Source organism: Heteronotia binoei, chromosome 7 (genome assembly GCF_032191835.1).
Source record: "Heteronotia binoei isolate CCM8104 ecotype False Entrance Well chromosome 7, APGP_CSIRO_Hbin_v1, whole genome shotgun sequence".
Taxonomy (NCBI): domain Eukaryota; kingdom Metazoa; phylum Chordata; class Lepidosauria; order Squamata; family Gekkonidae; genus Heteronotia; species Heteronotia binoei.
Window position 1 is genome coordinate 112,472,937 of NC_083229.1, and position 25,702 is coordinate 112,498,638.

Here is a 25,702-nt window from a genome sequence, read left to right on the forward strand (position 1 = left end):
GGCACAAGAGGCATTGAGTGAGTTTTTTATAGCAGCAGAAGACTCCTCTTGAAGCAGAGGAATACCTCCCTTGGAGTCACAGGCCACATCCTGTGACATCCCTCCTGAATTCTGCCCAGCTGCCCCACCAAAACAGTTTCTGCCCCAGCCACACAACTATAGGCAATCCATGCATCAAGGTGTTTTCCAGCATCTGGTGTTGTATCTATCCGGAATCTTGTGAAGAAACTTGACTGTTAAGCAGGGTTTGGGGATAGGTTTCACGCAGAGATGTCTTCTTGTTCTCCGTCTCTAGTTCCAGGATATCAGCAGGGCTCGTTCTGGCATCCGTGGAAGTCTCATTTGCTTTTCTTCTTGGAAGTGTCAAATATTACTACTGTGTCACCTGTGCAAATGCAAAGAAGGCAGAGTCTTGTTTAATGTTAAAAAAAAGATTAAAATATAAAGCGATTTAGCTTTGATACCACTCAGAATATTAACTTATGCATCAGCAACTGGCAACTAGTTGCTCTCCCTTACCCCAGCTGCCAAACCAGAAGATGAACAAAGCTTGGCGCCTCAGGGCTTGCTTGCGAGTAATTTGGGGATGTGGCCTTTACCTTCTCAGAATAACTTTGAAGTGAACACTCATCAACAGGCAAAGGCCTGTTAAACTGCTTTGAACTGAGGCAGATTTTCAAGGAAATATTTGTTATGATTAGTGGAGGCAGCTGAAGGTCTTGGATCATGAAATGTCTACCTCAGCCCCTTAACAGGAGATATCGGGGAGTGAATTTGGGATCTTCAGCATACTAATCTTGTAATCTATCACTGAGCCACTGTATCACTGGTCAGCAGGGCCTGTATTAACATACCCTCTGGTGGGGCAGCTACCAGGGCTCAGGACTTCTGATGGGGCCCATTGCTTCTGACATCCCCCCCACACACTTTCCTTGCTCAGGGCTGGCGCATGGGAGTCGGCCAAGGAGGTGGCAGCCTGGAACGCCACCTGGCCTAGGGGTGCCAGGAAATGCCCCCTCTCTTCACACGCCGTGCCCGCTGCGTTCCAGATCTCACCGAGGCTGCCTGAGCCTCGGCAAAGTCGGGGGGACGTGGCAGCGAGTGCACTCTGAGCGCATCCACTGCCATCTAGGCACAGCATGGCCTGCCTCATGCCCGGCCCTTTTCTGCTTCAGAGAGAGCCGGAAAGAGGTCTTTCCAGCTCCCTTTGAAGGGCTGGGCACAGGGCTTCCTGCTGCCTGATGACCTCACTTCCAGTGATGTTATCGGGCTGCACGCGCTTTGCACGCATGAATAGATCCCTTGGAAGGTGGGGGGGGCCTGGGGCACTAGAACCCCTAGCCCCAGGCCTGTCCTTGCTACCTGTCTGTACTGGTTTTCTGAGTCACTGAAGAAGGGCATGTAGCTGCTCTACCCTGATAGGACCCCTGATGGCAATAGAAGCAGCACTTCTAGCCGCATCCAGTGGCCAGGGGTGTTTGGGGGGGGGGGAAGGTGGTGCAGTACCTGAGCACTGGCAGAGGGAGGGCTGGAAAGTGGGGGAAATACAGGTGTGGGGGTGGAAAGGAGGACATGAGGGGTGTCCTCGTGGTGGGCTAAGGGGGCCCCTGGGCACTGCCTGCCAAGGGCCCCTCAAAACCTGGGCCTGGCCCCACAAACTGCAGTAACAGATCATCTTACCTACTGGGATCTAGACCCCACGCTACAATATTTATACCCATAGATTTGTTTGTTAGTCTTTGGCAGTTATTTACATTCCCCGCCCCCCCCCATCATTTCACGGCACACCCCAGCATGACAGAGACCGCAGATGACTGTTCATCCTTAGGCAAATTTTGGGTATGTGCCCCTGGTTTGGATTTGAGGCCAAGTGGGGATTTAACCCATGACATCTGCGTGGCTTTACTTGTTAGTTCGCCCCTAACCCAATTATTAGTGCTTTTAGAGGAGGAAAAAAAGATGGGTTTTTAAAGATGGGTCTTATTTATTTATTTTCTCCTGTATCTCTGGAGTTAAAGTACCTTTAAAACCCACACATTACAAGCTGAACCAGCCTCTGTGCTATCCCACAGCCCAACTTGTCCTCGGTAATCAAGTTCTCCAGCAGGACTAGTCTCGGTCCTTTCTCCTGACAGAAGTTCTTACAGCGACTCAGGCTCATAGTTGGTTTATATTGTATTCTTTATAGTTGTAAGCTGCTTTGGGTCCATTCAGAAAGAAAAGCGGGGTACAAATGTTTAAATAAATAAAACATAGGGCTTTTTTAAAAACAGGAACCCAGTTCCAGCTGGTTTGGTGTCAGGGGGTGTGGCCTAATATGCAAATTAGTTCCTGTTGGGCTTTTTCCGGGGGGGAGCCCCGATAAAATATAAAAGCCCTGTACTATTTCTATCTTTAAGGTTTTATTCAGTCTTCAAACACTGAGCATAAAAAATATTAATATGATTCCCTCCCTCCCCAGTGAAAAAAACATGTTTTATCATGGTAAGTAAATGTGCTAACAAATTCATCTGACATATGAAAAGAAAACAGCAAGGGGGGTCTAACTCAGACCAGTTAACCACTTACTTGGACACTTATGAAAGAGTAGAAATCATCCCCAGGTGATCAGGCAGGGAAGAGAGTCAGTGAGCTCCACCCCTCTCCTGGGCATGAGGTCTCCTGATATACCCCGCCAAAAAAGCAAAACCACTGCAGGAACCTTTGACAACTTCCAGGCTAGGACAGACTTACCCCAAATCATGCGGCAGAGAAATGCTCCCATGTGACTGTAAAGTACGAGGACTCCGAAGGCGCCAAGGAAAAAAGCTGCAATGCCCAGTTGGTTCAGGGCATGGAAGACAGGATAAACCCACTTCCCAGATATCTGGTAAATGTGCAGAATCCTAGGCAAGGAGAGAATATCTTATAAAAACAAGTCTGCATTCTGATGACTAGACCAGGCTGTTCAACATGACAAATGGGAGGGACGGTGGCTCAATGGTAGAGCATCTGCTTGGTAAGCAGAAGGTCCCAGGTTCAATCTCCTGGAGAGCCCCTGCCAATCTGAGTAGATAATACTGACTTTGATTGACCGAGGGTCTGACTCAGTATAAGGCAGCTTCATATGTTGAAGTGTTTTCATACGTTGAAGCTTCCTATGTTCATTTGCTAAGGGAAGGGGAATGTGCATTAATGCCTGTAGGCATCTCAGTGGGCATTAGGGTTGCCAGATCCATGTTGGAAAAGACCTGGAGACTTTGGGGGGGAGTGAAGCCAGGAGAAGATGGGGTTTGGAGAGGGGAGGAGCCTCAGCATGGTAGAGTGCCATAGAGTCTACTCTTCAAAGCAGCCATTTTCTCCAGGGGAGTGACTTATTAATATTTTCTCCAAGGGAGCCAGCTGGAGATCAATTGTAAAATGGGGAGATCTCCAGGCCCCACCTGGAGGCTACACACAAGAGAGATTGACGGTATGAGGTGGCTACCAAAAACAAAAGAGCCATGAATATAAATAACTCATAAACCATGATAATATTTGTGAAAACTCATATGCAGTGATATACAAGTCAATTGCCCAGGAAATATAAAGTTGGTGAAAATACAAAATAATATTATATGGTCCTTACAAATGCATAAAGTTCCTTCTGTTTCAAATTGCTTTGCAGAAGGTTCATCCAGACTTTAACCTTTCAAGCAAGAAGGTTCAAACTCTCCAACTTCCAGCCTCTCAAACGAGGAGGTGCAAAAGTGCTTGTGCTGGTCAAAAGAAGTTCCAATAAATGCTTCGATGTGTTTTGTTTCTGTCGATGTCTTTTCTCATATGCTGATATGTCATGATATATGGAAATATCTTTGGATCAGCACAAAGGAGATTTGTAATGGCTGGCCATATTATACCCAGAATTACACTTTGTTGGTCTTAAAGGTGCCACTGGACTCAAGCTTTTTGTCTGTTGCTTCAAATCAGCATGGCTACCCACCTGAATCATTCAAGAATATAAATCCAGGTTGCCAGGCGAGGGTTTAAAATTATTCAATGTATGAATTTTACAGCTTGCTTGAATACGTGTTTGCGGCCCAGGAAAGTGGCTTATTTATGCAGCAGAGTGCAAGAACCCCACCGAAGGCGGGAATTCCTCAGGTTGCTTAGACAAAAAGCCAGCTTACAAATGAAGGCATTTATGAGTGTAGGCCATGGTTCCCAGTAAAGGGTATAAGCTAGGGTTGCCAAGTCCAATTCAAGAAATATCTGGGGACTTTGGGGGTGGAGCCAGGAGACTTTGGGGGTGGAGCCAGGAGACACTGGGGGTGGAGCCAGGAACAAGGGTGTGACAAGCATAATTGAACTCCAAGAGAGTTCTGGCCATCACATTTAAAGGGACAGCACACCTTTTTAAATGTCTTTCTTCCATAGGAAATAATGAAGGATAGAGGCACCTTCTTTTGGGGCTCATAGAATTGGACCCCCTGGTCCAATCGTTTTGAAACTTGGGGGGTACTTTGGGAAGAGGCACTAGATACTATATTGAAAATTTGATGCCTCTACCTCAAAAAACAGCTCCCCCAGAGCCCCCGAAACCTCCAGAACAATTCCCCATTATACCCTATGAGAATCGATCACATAGGAAATAATGAAGACGTTTCCCTCTCCCCCCCCCCCCCCTTTCTGGCCAGTCTGAAGCAGCGGATCAGCCTCTCAACTCACCATTTGCTGCCAGCTTCTTCACAGAAACACACACAGACACACCATTTTAAATAGAAGCCTTTCAAGTCAAGCCTCTGGAGGTGCAAAGGCACATGGTCCTTTGCAGGTGGGGCTCCTTCTCTCCCCCCCCTCCCCCGCCAGCCAGCTGACTGGGACCGGAAGCAGCCTGGGAAAACTGAAGAAAGGCTGCTGCGATCGGGGCTGGGTGGGAAGGGCAGGGCAAGGAAAAGGTGCTGAGATCGGGGCTGGGTGGGAAGGGCCGCCATTCCCTCCCGCTTTCCAGAGTTTTGGCTAGCGGGAGAAGAAGGCATCAAATCGGGGGTCACCAGGAAAAGCGGGGGATTTGGGAAGCCTAGTATAAGCACAAAGCATATGCAAGCCTAGCAACTTCCAGAATGTGGCTTAAACCCAGAATTCTGATTCTAGATTGGAGAGGCCAAAGAGCCCATCTTCTACCACCAGTTTTTTGTGTTTTTTTGGTGGGGAGGTTATGTATTTATTTTATATCCAGCTTTCCTGCCCAATGGGGACCCAAAGCTGCTTATGACACCATTTCCCCCACCCTCTATTTTATTGTCATGACAATCTTGTAAAGTAGGCTAGACTGAGATAAGCTTCCACAGCAGCGCAAGCAGGGCTTTTCTTGAGCAGGAATGCCCAGGAACGCAGTTCCAGCTGGCTTGGTGTCAGGGGGTTTGGCCTAATATGCAAATGAGTTCCTGCTGGCCTTTTCCTGCAACCCCCCCTGTGTGGAACAATGGTGCCACCAAGGGGTGTGGCCTAATATGCAAATGAGTTCCTGCTGGGCTTTCTACAAAAAAGCCCTGTGCAAAACAATGGTGACATCCATGAGTGTGGCCTAATATGCAAATTAGTTCCCGCTGGGCTTTTCCACAAAAGCCCTGCGCAAAACAATGGTGACATCAAAGGGTGTGGCCCAATATGCAAATTAGTTCCTGCTGGCCTTTTTCTTTTAAAAAAATCCTAAACATGGCAATTCAAATTTGGGCCTCCAAGACCTTGATCCAGCACTTGATCCAATCTCTCATGCTGCCTCAAGATCCACCTGGAAAAACAACTGTTTTCAGCAGATAAAAATCTCAGTGGCTGCAGTGTCTGAAGCTGTACATTGTTGTATAGTGCCTAGGTCTTGCACGAATTTGCATGAAATGGCGAGATCCTTTTCCCTCTCAAAATTTAATTGGGGAGAGCAGAACCCTAGCTGACGATGTCACTAGAAGAAGACGACATTGGATCTATATTCCGCCCTCCACTCCGTGTCTCAGAGAGGCTCACAATCTCCTTTATCTCCCTCCCTGACAACAGACACCCTGTGAGGTGGGTGGGGCTGAGAGGGCTCTCACAACAACTGCCCTTTCAAGGACAACTCCTACGAGAGCTATGGCTGACCCAAGACCATTCCAGCAGGTGCAAGCGGAGGAGTGGGGAATCAAACCCGGTTCTCCCAGATAAGTCCGCACACTTAACCACTACACCAAACTGGCACTAGCAGCTCACACTGGCCAAATTTTAACAAGGCACCAGCAAAAAGCAAAAAAACCACAACAACCCAAAGGCAAACAGACTGTGACTCATCATGGAGAGAGAAAACAGAGCCTGTCCCTGGTAAATGGGGCATATGTTCCTTCTGGACCGTGGCCTCTTTTAAGCAAGGATTCTGAGGGAAGCTCAGAGGTCAGTCTGAAGGTCACCACAGTACGACCGTAGACAAGAGCTGCTCCCAGCACTCCAGTAACAAAGGAGAACTGGTACACAGGAAAGGAATTTTGATAAGCAGCACATGTAATCTCATTAAGTTCAGGATTTCATTAAGCTCCAGAAGCGCTCCCATACAGCCACATAAAGTGGCCGTTCAAGAGTGCCAAAGCTGCTACCAAAGTCAGATCAGAAGCGCATTATGGTTTCAACAATTGGGATTTCTTTTGTTTGAGAAGAGAGCCGTTTCCAGCTAAGGACTACATGACTGTATGCAATAACTTAGTGGGAGAAGGAATTCCCTTCTGGCTTCTTGCCTGTTGAAGACAGAGGCCAAAGGAACATGTGATAAAGATTTGTTCTGTTTAAAGAAAACGCTTACCAAGAGATATAGGCCAAGCAGCCAATTCCTAACAAACCCAGTCTTTTCTCCTTCGATGGATAACGATGAGGAATAAAGCAGAGTTCTATCAAGGCAAATGGAAATATTGAAGAGTGCTGGAAAGGAAGAGACAATGTGTCACATGGAACTGTAGTCATGGTGAAGTCCCTGCTTGCTGCTCCTATGAAATCATTTACAAAAACTTGTCAACGTCTCCTGCCCGGTATTTCTGCACCAGCACTGGGCTGGCTGATGGTAAACAGATGGGGAAGTTCATGGAAGCCCAGAAACAGCTCAGAAACTGGCTGAATGTGTTTGTTGCGCTACAGGCTAAGATGATAGGTTCCCATTTCTAGGGTAAGATTGTTTGGGTTTGTTTTCTCTTAGATGTAGGGTTGCCAGCCTTCAGGTGGCGCCTGGAGATCTCCCGCTTTTACAAACGATCTCCAGCTGGAAGAGATCAGCTCCCCTGGAGAAAATGGCTGCTTTGAAGGATATTGTACCATGCAGAGGCCCCTCCTCTCCCCAAACCCCACCCTCTCCCGGATCTGTCCCCAAAGTCTCCAGGTTTTTTCCAACACAGACCTGGCAACCTTACTTAGATGGGAAATGAAGGCCAAAAGAAAAAAAAAAAAGATAGATGTTGAATGGTATACTACACATTTTCTTTTTGCCTGGGCTTTTTTTTGTAGAGAAAGCTCAGCAGGAACTCATTTGCATATTAGACCACACCCCCTGATGTCACCATTGTTTCATAGAGGGCTTTTTCTACAAAAAAACTACAGTAAGTGGGGTGGGGTGGTGCTTTCCCCCTCACACTCTCATGGCAGTATCAGGAATGATTGCTATTGAAGCAAAGGCAGACACTTCTGTTTTGTTCTGTCTTGTTGCAACAGATTATACTGGCCTTTCCAGTATGTATTACTTCGATAGAGAATAGGAGAAAGTACTGCACCCTTAGATTCCCTTTGATCTGGCAGCTGCATTGCTTCTGAGATGCTTGTATACATTAGCTATGAAATGAAAGGGGTTTTTTTTACCACAGGTCCTGAAGTGATCGAGCCAGGCCAGCCAACGATTTCAGACAGGGTTGCGAGGTCCGGCTCAATAAATATATGGGGACTTTGGGGGTGAAACCAGAAGCAAGCGCAATTGAACTCCAAAGGAAGTTCTGGCCATCACACTTAAAGGGACCATGCTTCTTTTAAATGCCTTTCCTCTATTTGGAATAACAAAGGATAGGGCACCTTCTTTTGGGGTTCATAGAATTGGACCCCCTGGTCCAATCTTTTTGAAACTTGGGGGGAGGGTATTTTGAGGAGACACACCAGATGCTATGCTGAAAATATGACATGGGTACCTCAAAAAACAGCCCTCCTCCAAGCTCAGATACCAATGGATCAATTCTCCATTATACCCTATGAGAATTGGTCTCCATAGAGAATAATCGAGTGCTCAGTAGACATTTTCTCCCCACACACACACTTTTTGATAAATCTGAAGTGGGGGGAGGGCCTCCAAACTGGGGGATCCCCTGCCCCCAAGTGGGGTCTGGGAACCCTAATCTTAGGCATCTTGCTTAAGCCTGCCTATGCTTCCACGTTTCCCATTCATAGCAACTAATAGTGTGAGAACAATGCACTTCGCGAGAATAAATGAGTTAGTGGTGATTCATGTTGATAAAGCAAAATATCCAAGTGTTGCATGGCTGACCACTCATTGCAAAAGCTTCCCGTTTGCCAATGGCTTTCAATTAGCTCTCCAAATGAATTCCCCTTCTTTTTTTTTTGCTAGACAATGGAAAGTGGACTGTAGTGAAATCATTAGTAATGGACCATATACCACAATTTAAAACTAGCTGAAAGCCCTTTAAATGCATTTCGTTTTCTCCTCAGGAAAACGGTCCCTGCTCATAGCTGTTTCTAAAATGGCTGCAGTCGTACCACACACCGTGAGCCGTTAGAGGGCAATTAAACTGTTTCCACTACAGTGTATTGTTTAATCTAGCATTCATTCAAATAAAAGGCAAGCTTGGCGCTTTAAGCAAATTTTAAAAATTAGTGTTTTAAAAAAGCAAATCTTAATAATCAGGCCTGGATTGACACCAAACTCGGTTGGCAAAAAAAGGGCTGGGAACTGTGTGACTCATTCTTGTATTTTCCATTAACAGTTTTCTTTTCAGTTTCACTTGCAATAAGTAAAACTGACAAAGGAAAACAAAAGGGAAAACAGAAGGGGAAGGAAAGCAGCTCATTCTCAGGGTTCCCCCCCGCCCCAAACAAACTCCTGTTGCTGATCAGAACAGTCATCCTATGTAGTCAACTGCCTTTCAGTAGGCCAAACACATGAGGAATTTTACTCTGACTTCACAAGGAGGCCTTTTTTCTCTTTGAGTTTTGCACTATTAGCCCTTTGTTTGATTTACGGTATTTATCGTTGCTGTTTAATTAAAAGCTTTGCTTTTAGAAGACAGCTTATTAGTCTACTGCCTTAACAGGGATGGCAGGATACTGAGCACAAAAGGTTTCATGCTATTTTTTTTTTTTAGCAAAAGTGTATATTCGCTATTCTTAGCAAAAAAGTATACTTGCTGTTTTTTAAGCAAAAATGTATAAAAAGCCCCTCTCTGAATGAACATTGGATCATTCTACCCAGTCTGGTGCCCATGGACTTTTTATGTTGTGCACCATCCAACGCTTTTTTTGTAGTAGGATCTCCTTTGCATATTAGGCTACACCCCACTGATGTGGCCAATCCTCCTGGAGCTTACAGTAGGCTTGTACTAAAAGCCCTGTACGCTCTTGGAGGACTGGCTAGGGGTGTGTGGCCTAATAGGCAAATGCTACAAAAAGAGCCCTGGCACCATCTAAAACTGATCTCTAGCATTCTTTATACAGTGACCTCAGCCTTTTAAGGACCCTGTGTGCTCTGCCTCTGACCAGAGAGCCACTTGAAGAACTGCTGGTTTTAGTATCTTCAGCAGGATGCCTCCTCGTTTTGCTTCTCCTTCTCAGATGCCACCAATTTGCTAAATCTGCATGGCTAGCATTCCACTCAAGGATACTCACAAGACAAAGCTTAAGATCATGACTTGGCACATCCCATTTTTCTCCCCCCCCCCCCCCGGTTAAAAATGCCATCTGATGAAAGGCTCTTCCACATTCTCATTTTCATCATTTGGATGTCCCTATTGCCTTGAGGGTTTTTCCCCCTCTTTTCCTCACGTTTGCTACCTCTAGTGGTCGATTTGATATTACATCATGGTATGACTGGGATATTTCCCTGTAGATTTAGCGTGTAGCTTTTTATGCCGGACATACAGGGATGTAATATCAAATCGACCACTAGAGGAAGAGATCAGGGAGTTCTAGAGTGGTGTTGGGAGAGAAGGTTTCCTCTCCATACCCCTCAGAGAGCTATCCTCTCCCCAATGTGATTTAACATCCCCCCCCCCCTCACCATCAGTATGCTGATGGACACTGCCCCAGGAAACGTGGTCGAGGGTTTGGAGGCTGTGGTGAGGTGGCTAAAGCTGATTCAGCTGAGACTGACTACAACAAAGATTGAGTTCTCTGGCTGGGTGAGGGAATAAAGTTAGAGTCCAGTGGTGCCTTTAAGGCCAACAAAGTTTTATTCAAGGTATGAGTTTCGTGGGCAAGCACACTTCTTCAGATACTACGAAATGGAAGAAAAAGATTCAAATTTATAGACAGGGTGGGACATGAATGTTTTTCTTCCATTTCGTTGTATCTGAAGAAGTGTGTGTGTGCACACGTACGTTGAATAAAGTTTTGTTGGTCTTAAAGATGCTGCTGGACTCTAACTTTACGCTATTGCTTCAGACCAACGCAGCTACCTACCTAGGTGAGGGAGCATAAGAGCCAATTTGGTGTAGCAGTTAAGTGGGAGAAGCGGGTTTGATTCTGCACTCCTCTTCATGCAGCTGCTGGGTGATCTTGGGTCAGCCACAGTTCTCACAGAGCTATTCTTTCAAAAGCAGTTCTCTGAGAGCTCTCTCAGGCCCACCTACCTCACAGGGTGTCTGTTCTGGGGAGAGGAAGGGAAGAAGATTGTAAGCTGCACTGAGACTCTGAGTGAAGGATGGAGTATAAATCCAACTCTTCTTCTTCTTAGGCCCAAGCTCACACATCAGTTCTACCACATGTTTGCCATGGGGACTCATGATGAGTTATCTGTGGGAACTCTATTCTAACACACCACAGCGGCCCAACTTGGATCAAGACTACATGGATCAGGGGCTCCAGCCTCCCTCAATCTAGAGGTCCACCAGTGGCTATTTAGCCACAACATATAGATGGAACACTCCATCTGAAGCAGTGATGCTCTGTATTTTTGGTGCTTGGGGGGCAACAGTGGGAGGGCTTCCAGAGTTCCTGCCCTGCTGCTGAACCTCCTATAGGCCACAAGATGGGCCACTGGCCTGACCTAACATGGCTTCTCTTATGTTCTTAACTTTGCAGTATTTTCCAGACCCAAAACAACCCTGGGGGCTGCCTACAGTGCAAATAATGCCCCCCATGAGACATTTCAGGTTGGGAAAGTGGAAGGGGGAGGGAAGGCTGGATCTTTCCCAGTTATGTCACATTCCTGATCTGAAACAGGCCACTGAGAAGCTTTAGAACTACATTCTCAGAGGCAGGGCTTTTTTTGAGCAGGAACGCACAGGAACACAGTTCCAGCTGGCTTGCCATCAGGGGGTGTGGCCTAATATGCAAACTAGTTCCTGCTGGGCTTTTGCTACCAAGAAAAAAAAACCCTACTCAAAGGGAACTCAGAGCTGCAGTACGGCTGCAAGTACCCATGTGTTAAATATAAGGCGTAGACTGAAGAGTGCTCTAAGCCAGTGTTTCCCATTTGCAGGGTTGTGACCCAGCCCTGGGCCACAGACCTTTCAATACCGAGTCGCGGGGAGATGGCAAAGGAAGCTCCTGGGCTCCCCTCACCATTTAAACACCCAATGGGGTGTTTAAATGTGGGGAGAGGCAAATCACCTGCCTTTGCAGTCTCCCCGCAAGGTGGGAAGATGGTAAAGGCAGTTCCCAGACCTCCCTTCCCATTTAAACACCCAAGTGGGGTGTTTAAATGGCGGGGGGGGGGGGTAGATCTTCTGCATTTGCCCTCTCCCCGCCAGGTGGGGAGACATCATTTCCTGTCTCCTGGCTCCACCCCCAAAGTCTCCTGGCTCCGCCCCCAAATGTTAGTGGGTCAGGAAGGAGCAGTGTAAAAATAACCAAGCCACGGGGGAGGAAAGTTTGGGAAACCCTGCTCTCAGCATGTCTAATTTTTGTCTATGATATGTTTCAGCCGGTGGAGTACAAGGGATTAGGACTGCAAAGCCCCAAGTTTGAATCTCTACTCTGCCACAGAAGCTCAGTGCGTGTCCTTGGGTCAGTCACTTTCAGTCTAACCTGCTCCACGGGGTTGTTGTGAGGATGGACGACAGACTGTAAATGCTTCATAGAGCACAAGGCAAAAAACGTGAGGGAAAGCGCAGTGATTGTGCAGAGCTGCCAAATAGGTTTTCTTGGTGGGAATTCTCATGGCACAGAGGATATTTTTGTAGCACAGTCCAGCGCTGGATCCAGCAGTACAATGTTGTGATGTGCACAGAATGATGAGTGAATCTAGGCTGAGGGATTATTTCATTCATCCTGGCTCTTATGACTCAGTCTCGCCCCGAACTTGTCTTCCCACCTATCCCCAAGAGGAGGTGTCATTCATTTCATACACACTCACAGTTCCTGCAAGGCTGGAAGTATCCGTGGCTTTGACATGTTCCTTGTTTCAAATGAAAGCAATTCAAAATGAAGTTTCAAACAGTATAGGACAGTACAGTAGGGTTGCCAGGATGAATTCAAGAAATATCTGGGGACTTTGGGGGGGTGGAGCCAAGAGACTTTGGGGTAGAGCCAGGACCAAGGTTGTGACAAGCAAAACTGAACTCCAAAGGGAGTTCTGGCCATCACACTGCACACCTTTTAAATGCCTTCCCTCCCTTAGAACTAGGGGCACCTTCTTTTGGGGCTCATAGAATTGGACCTCCTAGTCCAATCCTTTTGAAACTTGGAAGGTATTTTAAGGAGAGGCATCGTATGCTATGCTGAAAATTTGTTTCCTCTAACTCAAAAAACAGCCCTCTCAGAGCCCCAGAAACCTGCGGATCAATTCTCCATTATACCCTACGGGAATCGGTCGCCATAAGGAATCATGGAGTTCCCAGCAGACATTTCCACCACCACGGCTTTCTGATGACCCTGAAGCAGGGGGAGGGTCTCCAAACTGGGGGATCCCCTGCTTCCATCTGGGAATTGGCAACCCTACAATATAGAAACACGAAAGCAATCCTCCAGCACTTCCCTTTGATGCCTCATGACACATTCACAAATCAGTAGACCTGCTTCGACGTACCTTCAGCTACTTTCACTAATTTCAAAAAGGGGTTACGCATCCGTTTGTTATCCCCAGGCCCTTCTGTATTGTATAACGTTCTGTTTACAGCGACAGAAGTTTCCATTCTTTTTTGTCTGCACTGCAGTAACCTAGAAAGTTTTTTCTCTCCACCTCCCCATTTAATGACTTCACATCTTTCCACTGACTAAAACTTGGCTGGCAATAATTCACTGACGTTTCCCTGTGCGCTTTAAGGCGTCTTTGGCCAATTCACGCAGCCCAGTCTCTACAAACAGTTCTGCGAATGCTTAAAGAAGTAACAAGTAAAACAGCAAGCAACAAAAGGAGATCTGCGATGGCTGGCCACAATCCAGCCAAAACGAAGCCAACTTCTTGTTAAGTTCAGTGGGAAGGCTCCCACTGAAATCAGTGGGATGGGAAAGTACTTAATTGACCGGACAGCGTTCTCTTCAATTTGTGAAAAATCACGCTTGCATGGAACATTTATTGCAAAGGATTCTACTCACCATAGCATGATTCAGCCACACAGGGATGACTGCGTCAAGGTACTTGGGATAAACCAGCTGCCGGTCATAAAAGTATAACATCCAAAAGAATGTGAACACAAACTGAAACAAAAAAAAAATTTAAAAGACATTTTTGCAAGGCTGATGGACTTACCTAACAGTCACCCTTAGCAGAGAGATCGCAGTAATTCATTTGATAGTAAAAGAGACAAGCAAAATTGCAGAGAGAAGTGGGAAATGCACTGAATGGGATACTGCGGAATAAACATAAGGCAGGCCTTTTTCCATGGGCAAATGGGGATTATGGCTCTAGATCAGCGGCTCCCAAACTCACCATCCCTCGGTTCCATAAACTCAGAGATTTCCTTCTGTAATCAAAACTCTCAGTACAATTTGCTAAACTTTAGCTTCAGCTCAGTGTCATTTTGTAGCTTCGTTCGTTCTTCATCCAATACCCCAAATTCCTCAGTATCTGAAAATGGATTTAGCACCCAATTTGGAATTTCCACTGAAAGAAGATCCTCAAGTTGTTCAGATCTGTCTTCAGGCAGCGTAACCAAATGGCCATTAAAAACTTGCAGCAGGCCTGTAGCCACAAAGGGCCTGTGGGGGCACTGAGAGCCAGTTTGGTGCAGTGGTTAAGTGTGTGGACTCTTATCTGGGAGAACCGGGTTTGACGACCCACCCTTCCACTTGCAGCTGCTGGGATGGCCTTGGGTCAGCCATAGCTCTCGCAAGAGTTGTCCTTGAAAGGGCAGCTTCTGGGAGAGCTCTCTCAGCCCCACCCACCTCACAGGGTGTCTGTTGTGGGCGGAAAAGATATAGGAGATGGTGAGTCGCTCTGAGTCTCTGATTCAGAGAGAAGGGCGGAGTATAAATCTGCAGTCTTCTTCTTCCAGGGGACCCTTTGGGACACATCCTGTTTTTTCTTTTTTTGCCATGGCTGAACGGGCAAAGAGTCAGCAGCAGCAGCTGGAGCTGGGAGAGCTTAGCAGGGTAGAGTGCACTGTAGAAGCAAACGCAGCAGGTGGGGAGGAGGGTAAGTGGAGGAGCAGGAGGCGAAGGAAGCTGTGTGGAATGGGCTGGGGAGGGGGGCGGGAATGGATGGAGGTGGAGGGAAACTCCCCTGCTTGCATGCAAGGTGCAGTCTCGTCTTGACTCCAAACTTTTAGGGTTGGCAGCCTAAACCCGGCCACTTTCAAATCCTCCAGCTTTTGCCCCTGCCCCTTCTGAGAAGCAGCAAGCCCTGCAGTGGATGGAAAAGGGTGCCCCCTGGCTTTTAAAAAAGCCCCGACTTTTAAAATCCTGGCTATGTCCCTGACTTGCATCATCTTCTACCCCACTTTTCTATTTCAGATAAGCTCAGGAATTGGCATAGCTCACGACCCCCTTCCCCATATATATATATTAATTTTATATGTGCATGTGTGTTTACACCCGGAAGTCATGGCGACCTCTGGTGACTGACCCCTATTGGGGGCCTGGAGGATCTTCAGGGAGGCCGCTGAATAAAGCCTGCCTCCGCCTCCCGACTGCTGGTATTTCGAGGAGCTCCTCCATCCCAGTACTTGCCAGATCTGACGAGATCGATGGCCACATGCATTGTGTTTGAATAGAGTTAACTTCGAAGTAAACGTAGAGGTGATCGATTTGGCCTTAATAAGATTGACTTGAAACTGCCAATCCGTTTATCTGACTTTTGCAAATAGTTCTGATAAATAAGCAATGACATACCTGATTGCTTCGAATTCATCACTGAGCAAAGCATTCCGGTGGTGTACCAAGGGGGCCCAGGCACACCTTAAGGAAGGCCTTTGAAGGAGGCCCTTGAAGCCAGTGTTGTCCTCTGCCTCTAGCCAAAGGTCTTCCCTTTTACTTTTAAAATGCAGTTCTAGCTGCAGCCACTAGGGGCACAGGTAAGTCTGAGCATAGCCAAAAGCGCTTAGGATCTGCTAAGCTTCCCTCCTCTAAGCAAACTTCCTTAACAGATTGTACTGACAGTTACTGCAGTAATTGCCAGCCTGCGAGTCATTTTCTCCAATAGTCCAACCTTTCTCTCTCCCTTTCCCTTTCCCTTTCCTTGCATCCAGCTCAGCCAGATCTTGCAAAGCAGTAGTTAGGGTGCTGCAAGACCTTCTCACCCCTGTCCTTCTTGGTAACAATGTATTTAAGAGTAATATAGCAAACCTTTGTTAATATTATGCTACGTCAAGCGTGGCCAAACTCGCTTAACATAAAAGCCACATGTCATATATTTGAGAGCCGCAAGACATGCATGTCAGATGTTTGAGAGCAGGCAGGCAGGCAGGAAGATGAGGGAGGTAGGGAGGGAGAGGTGGAAAGAAAGCAACTTTAATTTTAGGTGCATTCTCCAAGCTGCTGGCTGGCTTGGCAAAATGATTTAAAGAGACAAATGTTTTCTCCAAGCCAGCTGATGGAGCAGTGGGGGCTTCAAGAGATACACAATATGTGTGCAAGAGGCACATGTGGCTCCCGAGTACTGAACTGGGTACTCTGTAAGCTGCACTGGTTCTGCTTCTTGGACTAGATGACCCTGGAGGTCCCTTCCAACTCTATGATTCTTGTTTCTATTGCAGAGATTCTCTGGTTTGACTTTATTCCTTTGGAAACAATGAAAGATGGGGTCACCTTTTTTGTGGGGAGGGTAGTGTGTGATTCTTAATATCCACTCAGGTGAAGCTTGTGATCACTATTTTGTGATGCCTTGGTTAGTGTTAGTTAGTAAAAGTTAGTGCAAAGGCAGACTTCTAGCACACAAAAGTGCCTTGTAGATGTTTAGGATGGTCCTTTCTTGGGCTTCAAAATGGGGAATGGAGGCCCTCCCAAGTGCCTGCTCAGAACACGAGTGGTGGGACCCTGTAGGGTTTTCTTTTCAGACCAAACACTTATTCCAATAGCGAAAATGAAAGTGCAACACGAATAAATTAGATTGAAAGAAACTCCACTGCGTTGCAAGCATATTCCACAACGTCTGGGAAGCGCTGCCCAGTGCCAAAGCTTAACAGTTGGAACGTATACATCTTCAGCAACTTTATTTGTTCAGCAGCTACTTCCAGAATGCTATGGGTAAATCCTTTAGCCCCAAAGCTGACTTAAAAGGGTTGGTTCTTCTAGCATTTCAGGATCTGCACCAGTGTTCCCTCTAAGCTGAGTTAGCGTGAGCTAGCTCACAGATTTTAAGCCTCCACCTCACACATTTTTGTCTTAGCTCGGGAAAAATAGCCCCAGAGCACAATAATTTATGCAGTTGCTCACAACTTTAAGGCCAGTAGCTCACAAAGTAGAATTTTTGCTCACAAGATTCTGCAGCTTAGAGGGAACATTGATTTCTGCACCTCATTGAAAGAACTGGATGGATAAGTACAGTTGCTTTCTGCCCCATGTCAGAGAAGTGCATTTCTGCTGAATGCACATTTTCAGATATGAGTGCAGGAGAGTGTACATAAATTCTCTTTATGGCTGTGATAGCACGCAAGAGAAAGCAGATACATTCATATCTCTGATGCGCTGCATGTTTTAACATGCGAAGCAGCTTGTAATCAGAATAATAATTACATGGTAACTATGTTCATGTGCGAGCACAAGCAATTACTCATTCTTGTCACCAGGGCCTTTTTTATATAGAAAAAACCCAGCAAAAACTCATTTTCATATTAGGCCACACCCTCTGACATCACCATTGTTTCACATGGGGCTTTTTTCTAGAAAAAGGCTATTTGAATATTAGGCCACATCCCCTGATGCCAAGCCAGCCAGAACTGCATTTCTGTGCGTTCCTGCTCAGAAAAAGCCCTGCTTGTCACCTTTCTTGACATACAAATGCAGAAGAAGAAATTTCGATACCCCACTTTTCTCTACCTTAAGGAGCCCCAAAGTGGCTTACAATCATATTCCCTTCCTCTCTCCACAACAGGTCCTTTTGTGAGGTAAATGGGGCCGGGAGAGTTCTGAGAGGACTGTGGCTGGCCCGAGGTCACCCAGCTGGCTTCATGAGGAGGAGGAGGGGGGGAATCAAACCCAGTTTTCCGGGTTATAGTCCACCGCTCTTAACCACTACACCACAAAGCCTAAATTACAACACTATTTCCTAATGTTACTTAAACCATCAACACTGGCTAAAAATAAACATTTTGTAATCGTTACAGCAAATACTGGTCACGCTGTGGTCAGGATGACAGTTTACTTGTAACTTACCACAGACGCAGGAAAACCCAGGGATCCGAAGAGCAAGTCTCTGAAGGGAAGCACGAACTTTGCAATTCTCCGTTTCTTCATTAACACAAACACATCACCCAGCAAGGAGACACCAAACAAAGTAGCCTGCAAAACCTAAATTAATTACAAGTAATGAGCACATCTTCATCCAGTTTCAGTTGTATATGCCTCAGTGAACTCCCTTCTTGCACTTTAGGGAGCCGTTTTCGGGGCAAACCATGAATCAGCACATGGGAAACGGTTGCTGGCTAAATCTATCTTATTTACTGAAAGTGTTTAAATAAATTAGTTTGGATGGCAAACTTTAACACTGCCTGGTTTAATTGACTAAAATACACATTGGGGAGAATAGGTAGCTTTGCTTAGACCCAGGGCTCTTTTTTTAGCAGGCGCTCCTCAGCATATTAGGCCACACACCCCTGATGTAGCCAATTCTTCAAGAGCTTAGAGAGTACAGGGCCTACTGTAAGCTCCAGGATGATTGGCTACATCAGGGGGTATGGCCTAATACGCAGAGGAGCTCCCGCTAGAAAAAGAGCCCTACTTAGATCTAATGTGCAAAGATTATAAAACTCACTTAAATACATACATTTTTCCCATTGGTATGCATTCTACATTAGGATGAAATTAGTTCCTCAGGGATAAAGAGTCTTGCCTTGACCTGGATGGCCAAGCGTAGACCAGTCTTGTCAGCAGGGCTTTTTTCTGTAGAAAAAGCCCAGCAGGAACTCATTTGCATATTAGGTCACATCCCCTTGATATCACCATTATTTCACACACGGCTTTTTTATAGAAAAAGGTCAGCAGGAACTCATTTGCATATTAGGCCACACCCATTGATGTCACCATTATTCCACGCGGGGCTTTTTTGCAGGGGGAAAAACTCAGCGGGAACTCATTTGCATATTAGGCCACACCCATTGATGCCACCATTATTCCACACAGGTCTTTTTCAAGAGAAAAGGCCCAGCCGGAACTCATTTGCATATTAGGCAACACCCCTTGATGTCACCATCATCTCACACGGCTTTTTAAAAGAAAAGGCCCAGCAGGAACTCATTTGCATATTAGGCCACACTCCCTTGATGGCACCATTATTTCACACCATTATTTTTTCTACAAAAAAGCCCAGCAGGAACTCGTTTGCATATTAGGCCAAATCAGGGGTGGCCGATGGTAGCTCTCCAAATGTTTTTTGCCTACAACTCCCATCAGTCCCAGCCAGCATGGCCAATGGCTGGGGCTGATGGGAGTTGTAGGCAAAAACATCTGGAGAGCTACCATTGGCCACCCCTGACATACACCAATGTCACGCCAGCCGGAACTGCGTTCCTGTGCGTTCCTGTTCAAAAAAAAGCCCTGCTTGTCAGATCTCAGAAGCTAAGGGGGGTTGGCCCAGGTGAGTACCTGGGTGGGAGACCACCAAGAATGTCCAGGTCATCATGCAGAGGCGGTAAATGTCAAACCACCTTTGTTCATCTTGTGAGTTGGAAAACCTACGGAGTGGCCATAAGTTGACTGCAACTTGACAGCACTTTATACACACACAAGGAGACGTCTTCCAATTAAGTAGCTCTTCCAGTGCAGGAAAAGTCAGTTAAATTGGAAGAAGTCTCCTTAAGCTGAAAGAAAACTTCAGTCTGAAGTAGCAGAAACAATGCTATAGCATAGCAGTAACTCGTTTGCATATTAGGCCACACCCCCTGACATCACCATGGTTTCGCATCGGGCTTTCTTGTAGAAAAAGCCCAGCAGGAATTCATTTGCATATTAGACTACACCCCCTGATGCCAAGCCAGCCGGGACTGCGTTCCTGCTCAAAAAAAATCCCTTGTCTCATGAAAGAAAGCTTTTAGTTGCAAAATAACCGTATCATGCTAACACCCTTGAAGACTGAGCTCCCACCACCATCACAAAAAAAAGCAGTTGAATGTATTCTATAGGCCAGCAGTTCCCAGACTTTTTGGTACAGCAATCCACAAGTCCAAATTCCAATGATCTCTCTAAGCTGTGGAGTTTTGCAAGCAAAATTCTACTTTGTGAGCTGCTGGCATTAAAGTTGTGAGCTACTGCCTATATTAGTGTGCTCTGGGGCTATTTTTCCTGAGCTAAGACAAAAATGTGTGAGCCAGAGGCTAAAAAAATGTGAGCTAGCTCACACTAACTCAGCTTCGAGGAAAACACTGATGGGAACCCACTTGAAAAGAAAAGAAAAAAAGGACATGCAAAATTTAGTAAAACTGTAAATTCCTAGGGGCCCACTTCCAAAGGCTTCACAACTAGCTTTGGGGCAGGGGCCCATAGGTTGGGAAACAGTGCCCTGGGCAGAACAAAGTCTGAGTCCAGTGGCACTTTTTAAGAGCAACAAACGTTTTTTTCGGGGGATAAGTTTCCGTGCGCACGCACACTTCTTGGGATACCACTGTGGGTAGTTTCAGAGGGCAGACGTCAAGCAGTTTGATTTGAGCGCTTCCAGATCAGGTTCCTTCCCTTTGCACAGCGAGCAGTTGCACAGCGGGTCTCTTAACAAAGCTATCCTAACGCGCATGTAAGCAATCAACCAGACCGTGCTAAAGTTCGCCAACCGACTAGTTTATTAGATCGCTTTCAGAAGATAAGACAGAGTTAGCCCTAGTTTCTTCAGAGGGTTACTTCCCTTTGCACAGTGGCTCTTCACAAAGCTTTCTATCCTACCCAACATGCATGTAAGCAATAAACCAGACAGTGCTAAAGTTCGCCAACCGACTAGATTGCTTTATTTGATCGCTTTCGGAAAATGAGACAGACCAATTTCGCGCTAGACCTTTAATTCTGGTTTAGCCCTGTCCCCAAACTGAGACCGGTTTCACACTAGACTTTTAAACCTGGTTTAACTCTGTCCCCAAGCTGACATTTTACACTAAAACCATAGAATCATACAGTCCTAAAGTTGGTTTCTCTGATTCTAGTGTAGAATGTCCGTTTGGGGACAAAGTTAAAGCAGGGTGAAAGCTCTAGTGCAAAACTGGTCTGACCTTCTATCCTAGAATCAGAGAAACCGACTCTATGATTCTAGTGCAGAATGTCAGTTTAGGGCCAGGGCTAAACCAGGATTAAAGATCTAGCGGGAAATTGGGCAGAGTTAGCCCTAAAGTCTTTTCTCGCTGATCTCTACGGGAGCCCAGCCCCCCCTTCTGCTGCTGGGGGCGTTCTCTCGCTCTTTGGCGCGCACGCGCCCTCTGCTTCCCCCCTCGGCTTCTTTCTCGCCAGACATTCGGAAGCCGCCTTGCAGCTCCGGGGCAGCCGCCTGCCTGAGTGGGGGGGGGGGGGGCTGTGGGTTGTTCCTCCCGCTCCCAGCCACAGATCCCCGCTCTTCCCCGGGAGAAAGCCGCCCCTCCCCGCCCCTTGCATTCTTGGGCACCGCGACGCCCCTGGCCGCACGACTCCCCGAGTTGCTGCTGCTGCTTACCAGGTTGAGAAAGGTGAGGAACTTCCAGGGCCCGCCATGGGCATCGAGTTCCGGAGGCGCGCCGTCGTTCTTGCCGATGCGGGAGGCGGTGGCGGCGACGTAGGCGAACCAGGCGAAAGCCAGGCCGTGCCACCACAAGGCGCCCGAGGGCTGCATGGCTGGCGCTCGCCGTCACGCGCCTCTCCCCCGGCGGTGCCCTGCAAGCTGCCCGCGCGGAGCCGCCGCCTTTGCCCCTAGCGGAGCCGCGGGCATGGAACCGGCGCCGCCCTGGAGCGACCGCGCCGCCGAGCGGCCTTCGCCTTTATTCCCTCCCCCTCGGCTTTCGCGCGGCGCTCCCGGACCCGGGCCGCCTTCTGCGCGCTGCGACGCTGGCCCCGAGATTAGCTGGAGATTAGTGGCCCGGCGACGGCAAGGTTGGGTGCTTTATAGGGTTGCGGGGAGTGGCGGGTTTTGCATAACTGCAGCGCGGCTCGGGTGGCCCGGGCCGAGTGAACCGGTTTTCCCCAAGCCTGGTTGCTCTGCCTTTCCCCGGCGCAGTTCACTTCCTTGGCAAACCTCGTGGGAGATGACAGATGAAAGCCACCCCCAGACGTGAGCTTTGCCTGATAAGAAGAAGGGAGGGCCCGGCAGTGTTCCCTCTAAGCTGAGTTAGTGTGAGCTAGGTCATAGTATTTTAGCCGCTGGCTCACACGTTTTTGTCTTGAAAAATGCCCCCAAAGCAAACTGATTTATGCAGTCGCTCGCAACTTCAAGGCTAGTAAACTCACAACTTTAATGCGAGTAGCTCACAAAGTAGGATTTCTGCTCACAAGACTCTACAGTTTAGAGGGAACATTGGGGCCAGGTACCTTTGGCTTCAGCTAGGCACTGCAGGCTTGGGTTTTTTAAAAAGTAAATTTCGAGGAACGGGTGCTTTTTCATACTGGGGGGGGGGGGGTTGCCAGCTCCATGTCAGGGAATGCCTGGAGATTTTTTTTTTTGGGGGGGGGGGAATCTGAGTAAAAGGTGAAGGTTGTCCCCCTGTGCAAGCACCAGTCGTTTCCGACTCTGGGGTGACGTCGCATCACGACATTTTCACGGCAGACTTTTTGAACAGGGTGGTTTGCCATTGCCTTCCCCAGTCATCTACACTTCCCCCCCCAGCAAGCTGGGCCCTCATTTTACCGACCTCAGAAGAATGGAAGGCTGAATCGACGTTGAGCCAGCTTCCTGAATTCAGCTTCTGCCGGGGCTGAACTCAGGTCGTGAGCAGAGAGCTCGGACTGCAGTACTGCAGCTTTACCACTTTGCGCCACGGGGCATTTAATTTAATGGGGTAGAATGTCAGAATGAGGAATGACAGGCTGGTAGGAAAACAGGAGAGACCCGCCCCTGAAGGAAGGCGAACAAGGACCTCCAAGGGCGCAGATAAAAGGAACACCTGAGCAAGGAGTAATCTTGCTTGTCACACGTTTGTGAAGCTGATTTGTCTTGCAAACAGAGTGCTGAATTGCTGCTGTGTACTTGTCTTTGGTAACCTGTGCTCCTGTAGGCTGGGATCCAGACCCTGTATCTTGCACCTGCTCCCAAGCCTGGGAACAGAACCCTTGGCCGCCAGTGGTTAAGTGCACAGATTCTTATCTGGGAGAACCGGATTCGATTCCCCACTCCTCCACTTGCACCTGCTGCAATGGCCTTGGGTCAGCCATAGCTCTCATAGGAGTTGTCCTTGAAAGGGCAGCTGTTGTGAGAGCTCTCTCAGCCCACCCACCTCAACAGGGCGTCTGTTGTGTTTGGCGGGGGAAGGTAGAGGAGACTGTGACCGCTCTGAGACTCTGAGATTCAGCGTATAGGGCAGGATATAAATCCAATATCTTCTTTCTTCTTCCTGACCCTTGGACTGGACCTTTGATCTCTGACTCTGGACTGGTTTGTAGGCCTTGCCTCTGTACCTGTACTTGGGCTTCTTGTTACTGTATTTGTGTATCCTGGAAATCTTGGGTAGAGTGTGGCAACAGGCTACAAGAGCAACAGCTCCGGGCTTGGCTTTGAACGTAACAGTGCCATTCAAAACGTGAGCTTGTATCTATAAAGCTTTAAATGGCACAGGACCATGAAGAATTGTCTTCTGTTTTATGAGCCTGCTTGCTTGCCCACTAAGCTTAATTTAATTTAATTTAATTTTTCAATTTATACCCCACCCCATCCCACAACTAAGCTCAGGGCAGCTTACAACATTAAAAACTTTGCAGCAAGATTAAATAAACCGCATCCAAGCTAAACAATATCATAATTACAGAATTATCTAATTACGTAGATCAAAACCATGAGCCAGGCCATTGGCAGCAAGTCATAAAGCCGCATAGACATAAGAGCCTCTGCATCTTATATTCCCACTGTCAGAAGCAAGGTGGACATATGAAGCTGCCTTATACTGAATCAGACCCTCGGTCCATCAAAGTCAGTATTGTCTACTCAGACTGGCAGCGGCTCTCCAGGGTCTCAAGCTGAGGTTTTCCACACCTCTTTGCCTGGACCCTTTTTTGGAGATGCCAGGGATTGAACCTGGGACCTTCTGCTTACCAAGCAGATGCTCTACCACTGGGCCACTGGTGGGTAAGCATGTGATGTGGAACTCCTGATAGAAGCTCTCTGGCACTACATCTGTAGTCTTTTAGGCCCCAGGCAAAAAGCTTAAAAAAAAACTTTCCTAAACTTTTTGCCTTAACCCCCCACCCCACCCCCCATAGCCCATTCTAAAGAACTGGAGCTGTGCCTCGAAAAACCTGAGATCTGTGTACCAGCGGATACAGCCTCTTTTCCATTACCACTCAGTGACATTTTTTCTTAATATGTGCAAAGAAAAACACCTGGTCCATTGCAGTAACTGTTTCAGTTGCACTCTCAAAAACGCACTTGTCAGTTTTGTGTACTGGTGGAATTTTCTGATAGCCTGGTTTTCTCTGTTTCCGTTCTGCTTGCCATCAGGAACATCCAGTTGCTGGGACCTAAAGAAGCAATAATGATGATACTGATATTGGATTTATATCCTGCCCTCCACTCCGAATCTCAGAGCAGCTCACAGTCTCCTTTATCTTCCTCCCCCACAACACTCACCCTGTGAGGTAGTTGGGGCTGAGAGAGCTCTTACAGCAGCTGCCCTTTCAAGGACAACTCCTGCAAGATCTATGGCTGACCCAAGGCCATTCTAGCTGCTGTAAGTGGAGGAGTGGGGAATCAAACCCAAGTTCTTAACCACTACACCAAACTGGCTCCAATGCTTTTGTGAATGCGCACAGTGTCTATAAAAGGGCGGGGGGAGTAAAATGAATGTTTCTGTGTTTATTTAATTAAAACAAGTGGAGAGTTTGCCAGACTCATTCAGGGGATCCCATCTCCCCCCCCCCCCCCATCACTGAGCCTAGCCTGGCTTCAAGCCCCACCACCTGCCTTTGAGCCCAGCAGCAGCGCCTGGGAACTACTTTGTGCCTGGAGTGGCTCCCAGCATCCTCTGTTTCCTCTGCCAAGCCAGAAGCTGCTCCCAGTGAACGCTGTGTGCTGTGGCTGGACCCAGAGCAGTTCCCAGCAGTACCTGCCATCTCTAACAATGTGGGTGTTGACCAGTATTCCCTCTAAGCTGAGTTAGCGCGAGCTAGCTCACAGATTTTTGGCCTCCAGCTCACACATTTTTGTCCTAGCTCAGGAAGGATGACCCCAGAGCACACTCATTGATGCAGTAGCTCACAACTTTAATGCCAGGAGCTCGCAAAGTAGAATTTTTGCTCACAAGTCTCTGCAGCTTAGAGGGAACATTGGTGCTGACGGCGGGGGGGGGTTGTTGTTGTTGTTTAATTTGGGGGGAATTTAAACTCCTAATGTATTTTTTTCCCTGCAAACCTGGGCCTCCAATCCACAAATTTAGGTACCCGAAGATGGGGGCCACCCATCGCTGTTAGATATATTGGAGCTGTCCTGCCAGGCTTTGAATGAGGTGGTGGATGTCCAAGCTGAATTGGCTTCTCATGCTGAAGTATGCTGAAGTACTCTTAGGCGGCCCAGTTGAGTCTGATCAAATCTTACTGGCCCATTGGCTCCAGCTTTGAGGCTGTGGAAATCAAGTACATTTTTGCCGCCTGCTTTATATTAGATGGTTTTAACTGTTTTAATTTATGAACTGTTGGGCTTTTAAGTATTGCATTGTGTTTTCTTCTGGAAAAAGCCCCAGAGTGGTAAAGCTGCAGTACTGCAGTCTGCTCACGACCTGAGTTCGATCCCAGCGGAAGCTGGTTTCAGGTAGCCAGTTCAGGTTGACTCAGC

At 47.4% G+C, this 25,702-nt stretch overlaps 1 protein-coding gene across 1 annotated transcript; it reads right to left on the reverse strand.

Annotated features, from left to right (window-relative positions):
- Positions 1-13: 13 nt before the first annotated feature.
- On the reverse strand, positions 14-21,588 carry ADTRP (androgen dependent TFPI regulating protein). Its single transcript, XM_060243001.1, has 6 exons — positions 21,407-21,588; positions 17,938-18,072; positions 13,723-13,824; positions 6,785-6,900; positions 2,734-2,885; positions 14-385 (listed from the first exon to the last, which is right to left on the reverse strand). The coding sequence occupies exons 1-6, from the start codon at positions 21,560-21,562 to the stop codon at positions 339-341; spliced, it is 708 nt and encodes a 235-aa protein (XP_060098984.1). The 5' UTR covers positions 21,563-21,588; the 3' UTR covers positions 14-338.
- Positions 21,589-25,702: the final 4,114 nt, after the last annotated feature.

Coding starts and splice junctions, on each gene's coding strand:
- ADTRP (XM_060243001.1), bottom strand. CDS start 21,562: ATGCAGCCCTCGGGCGCCTTGTGGTGGCACGGCCTGGCTTTCGCCTGG. Junction 18,073..21,406: donor TCCTCACCTTTCTCAACCTG/GTAAGCAGCAGC, acceptor TAATTAATTTAG/GTTTTGCAGGCTACTTTGTT. Junction 2,886..6,784: donor TGCTTGGCCTATATCTCTTG/GTAAGCGTTTTC, acceptor CTCCTTGCCTAG/GATTCTGCACATTTACCAGA.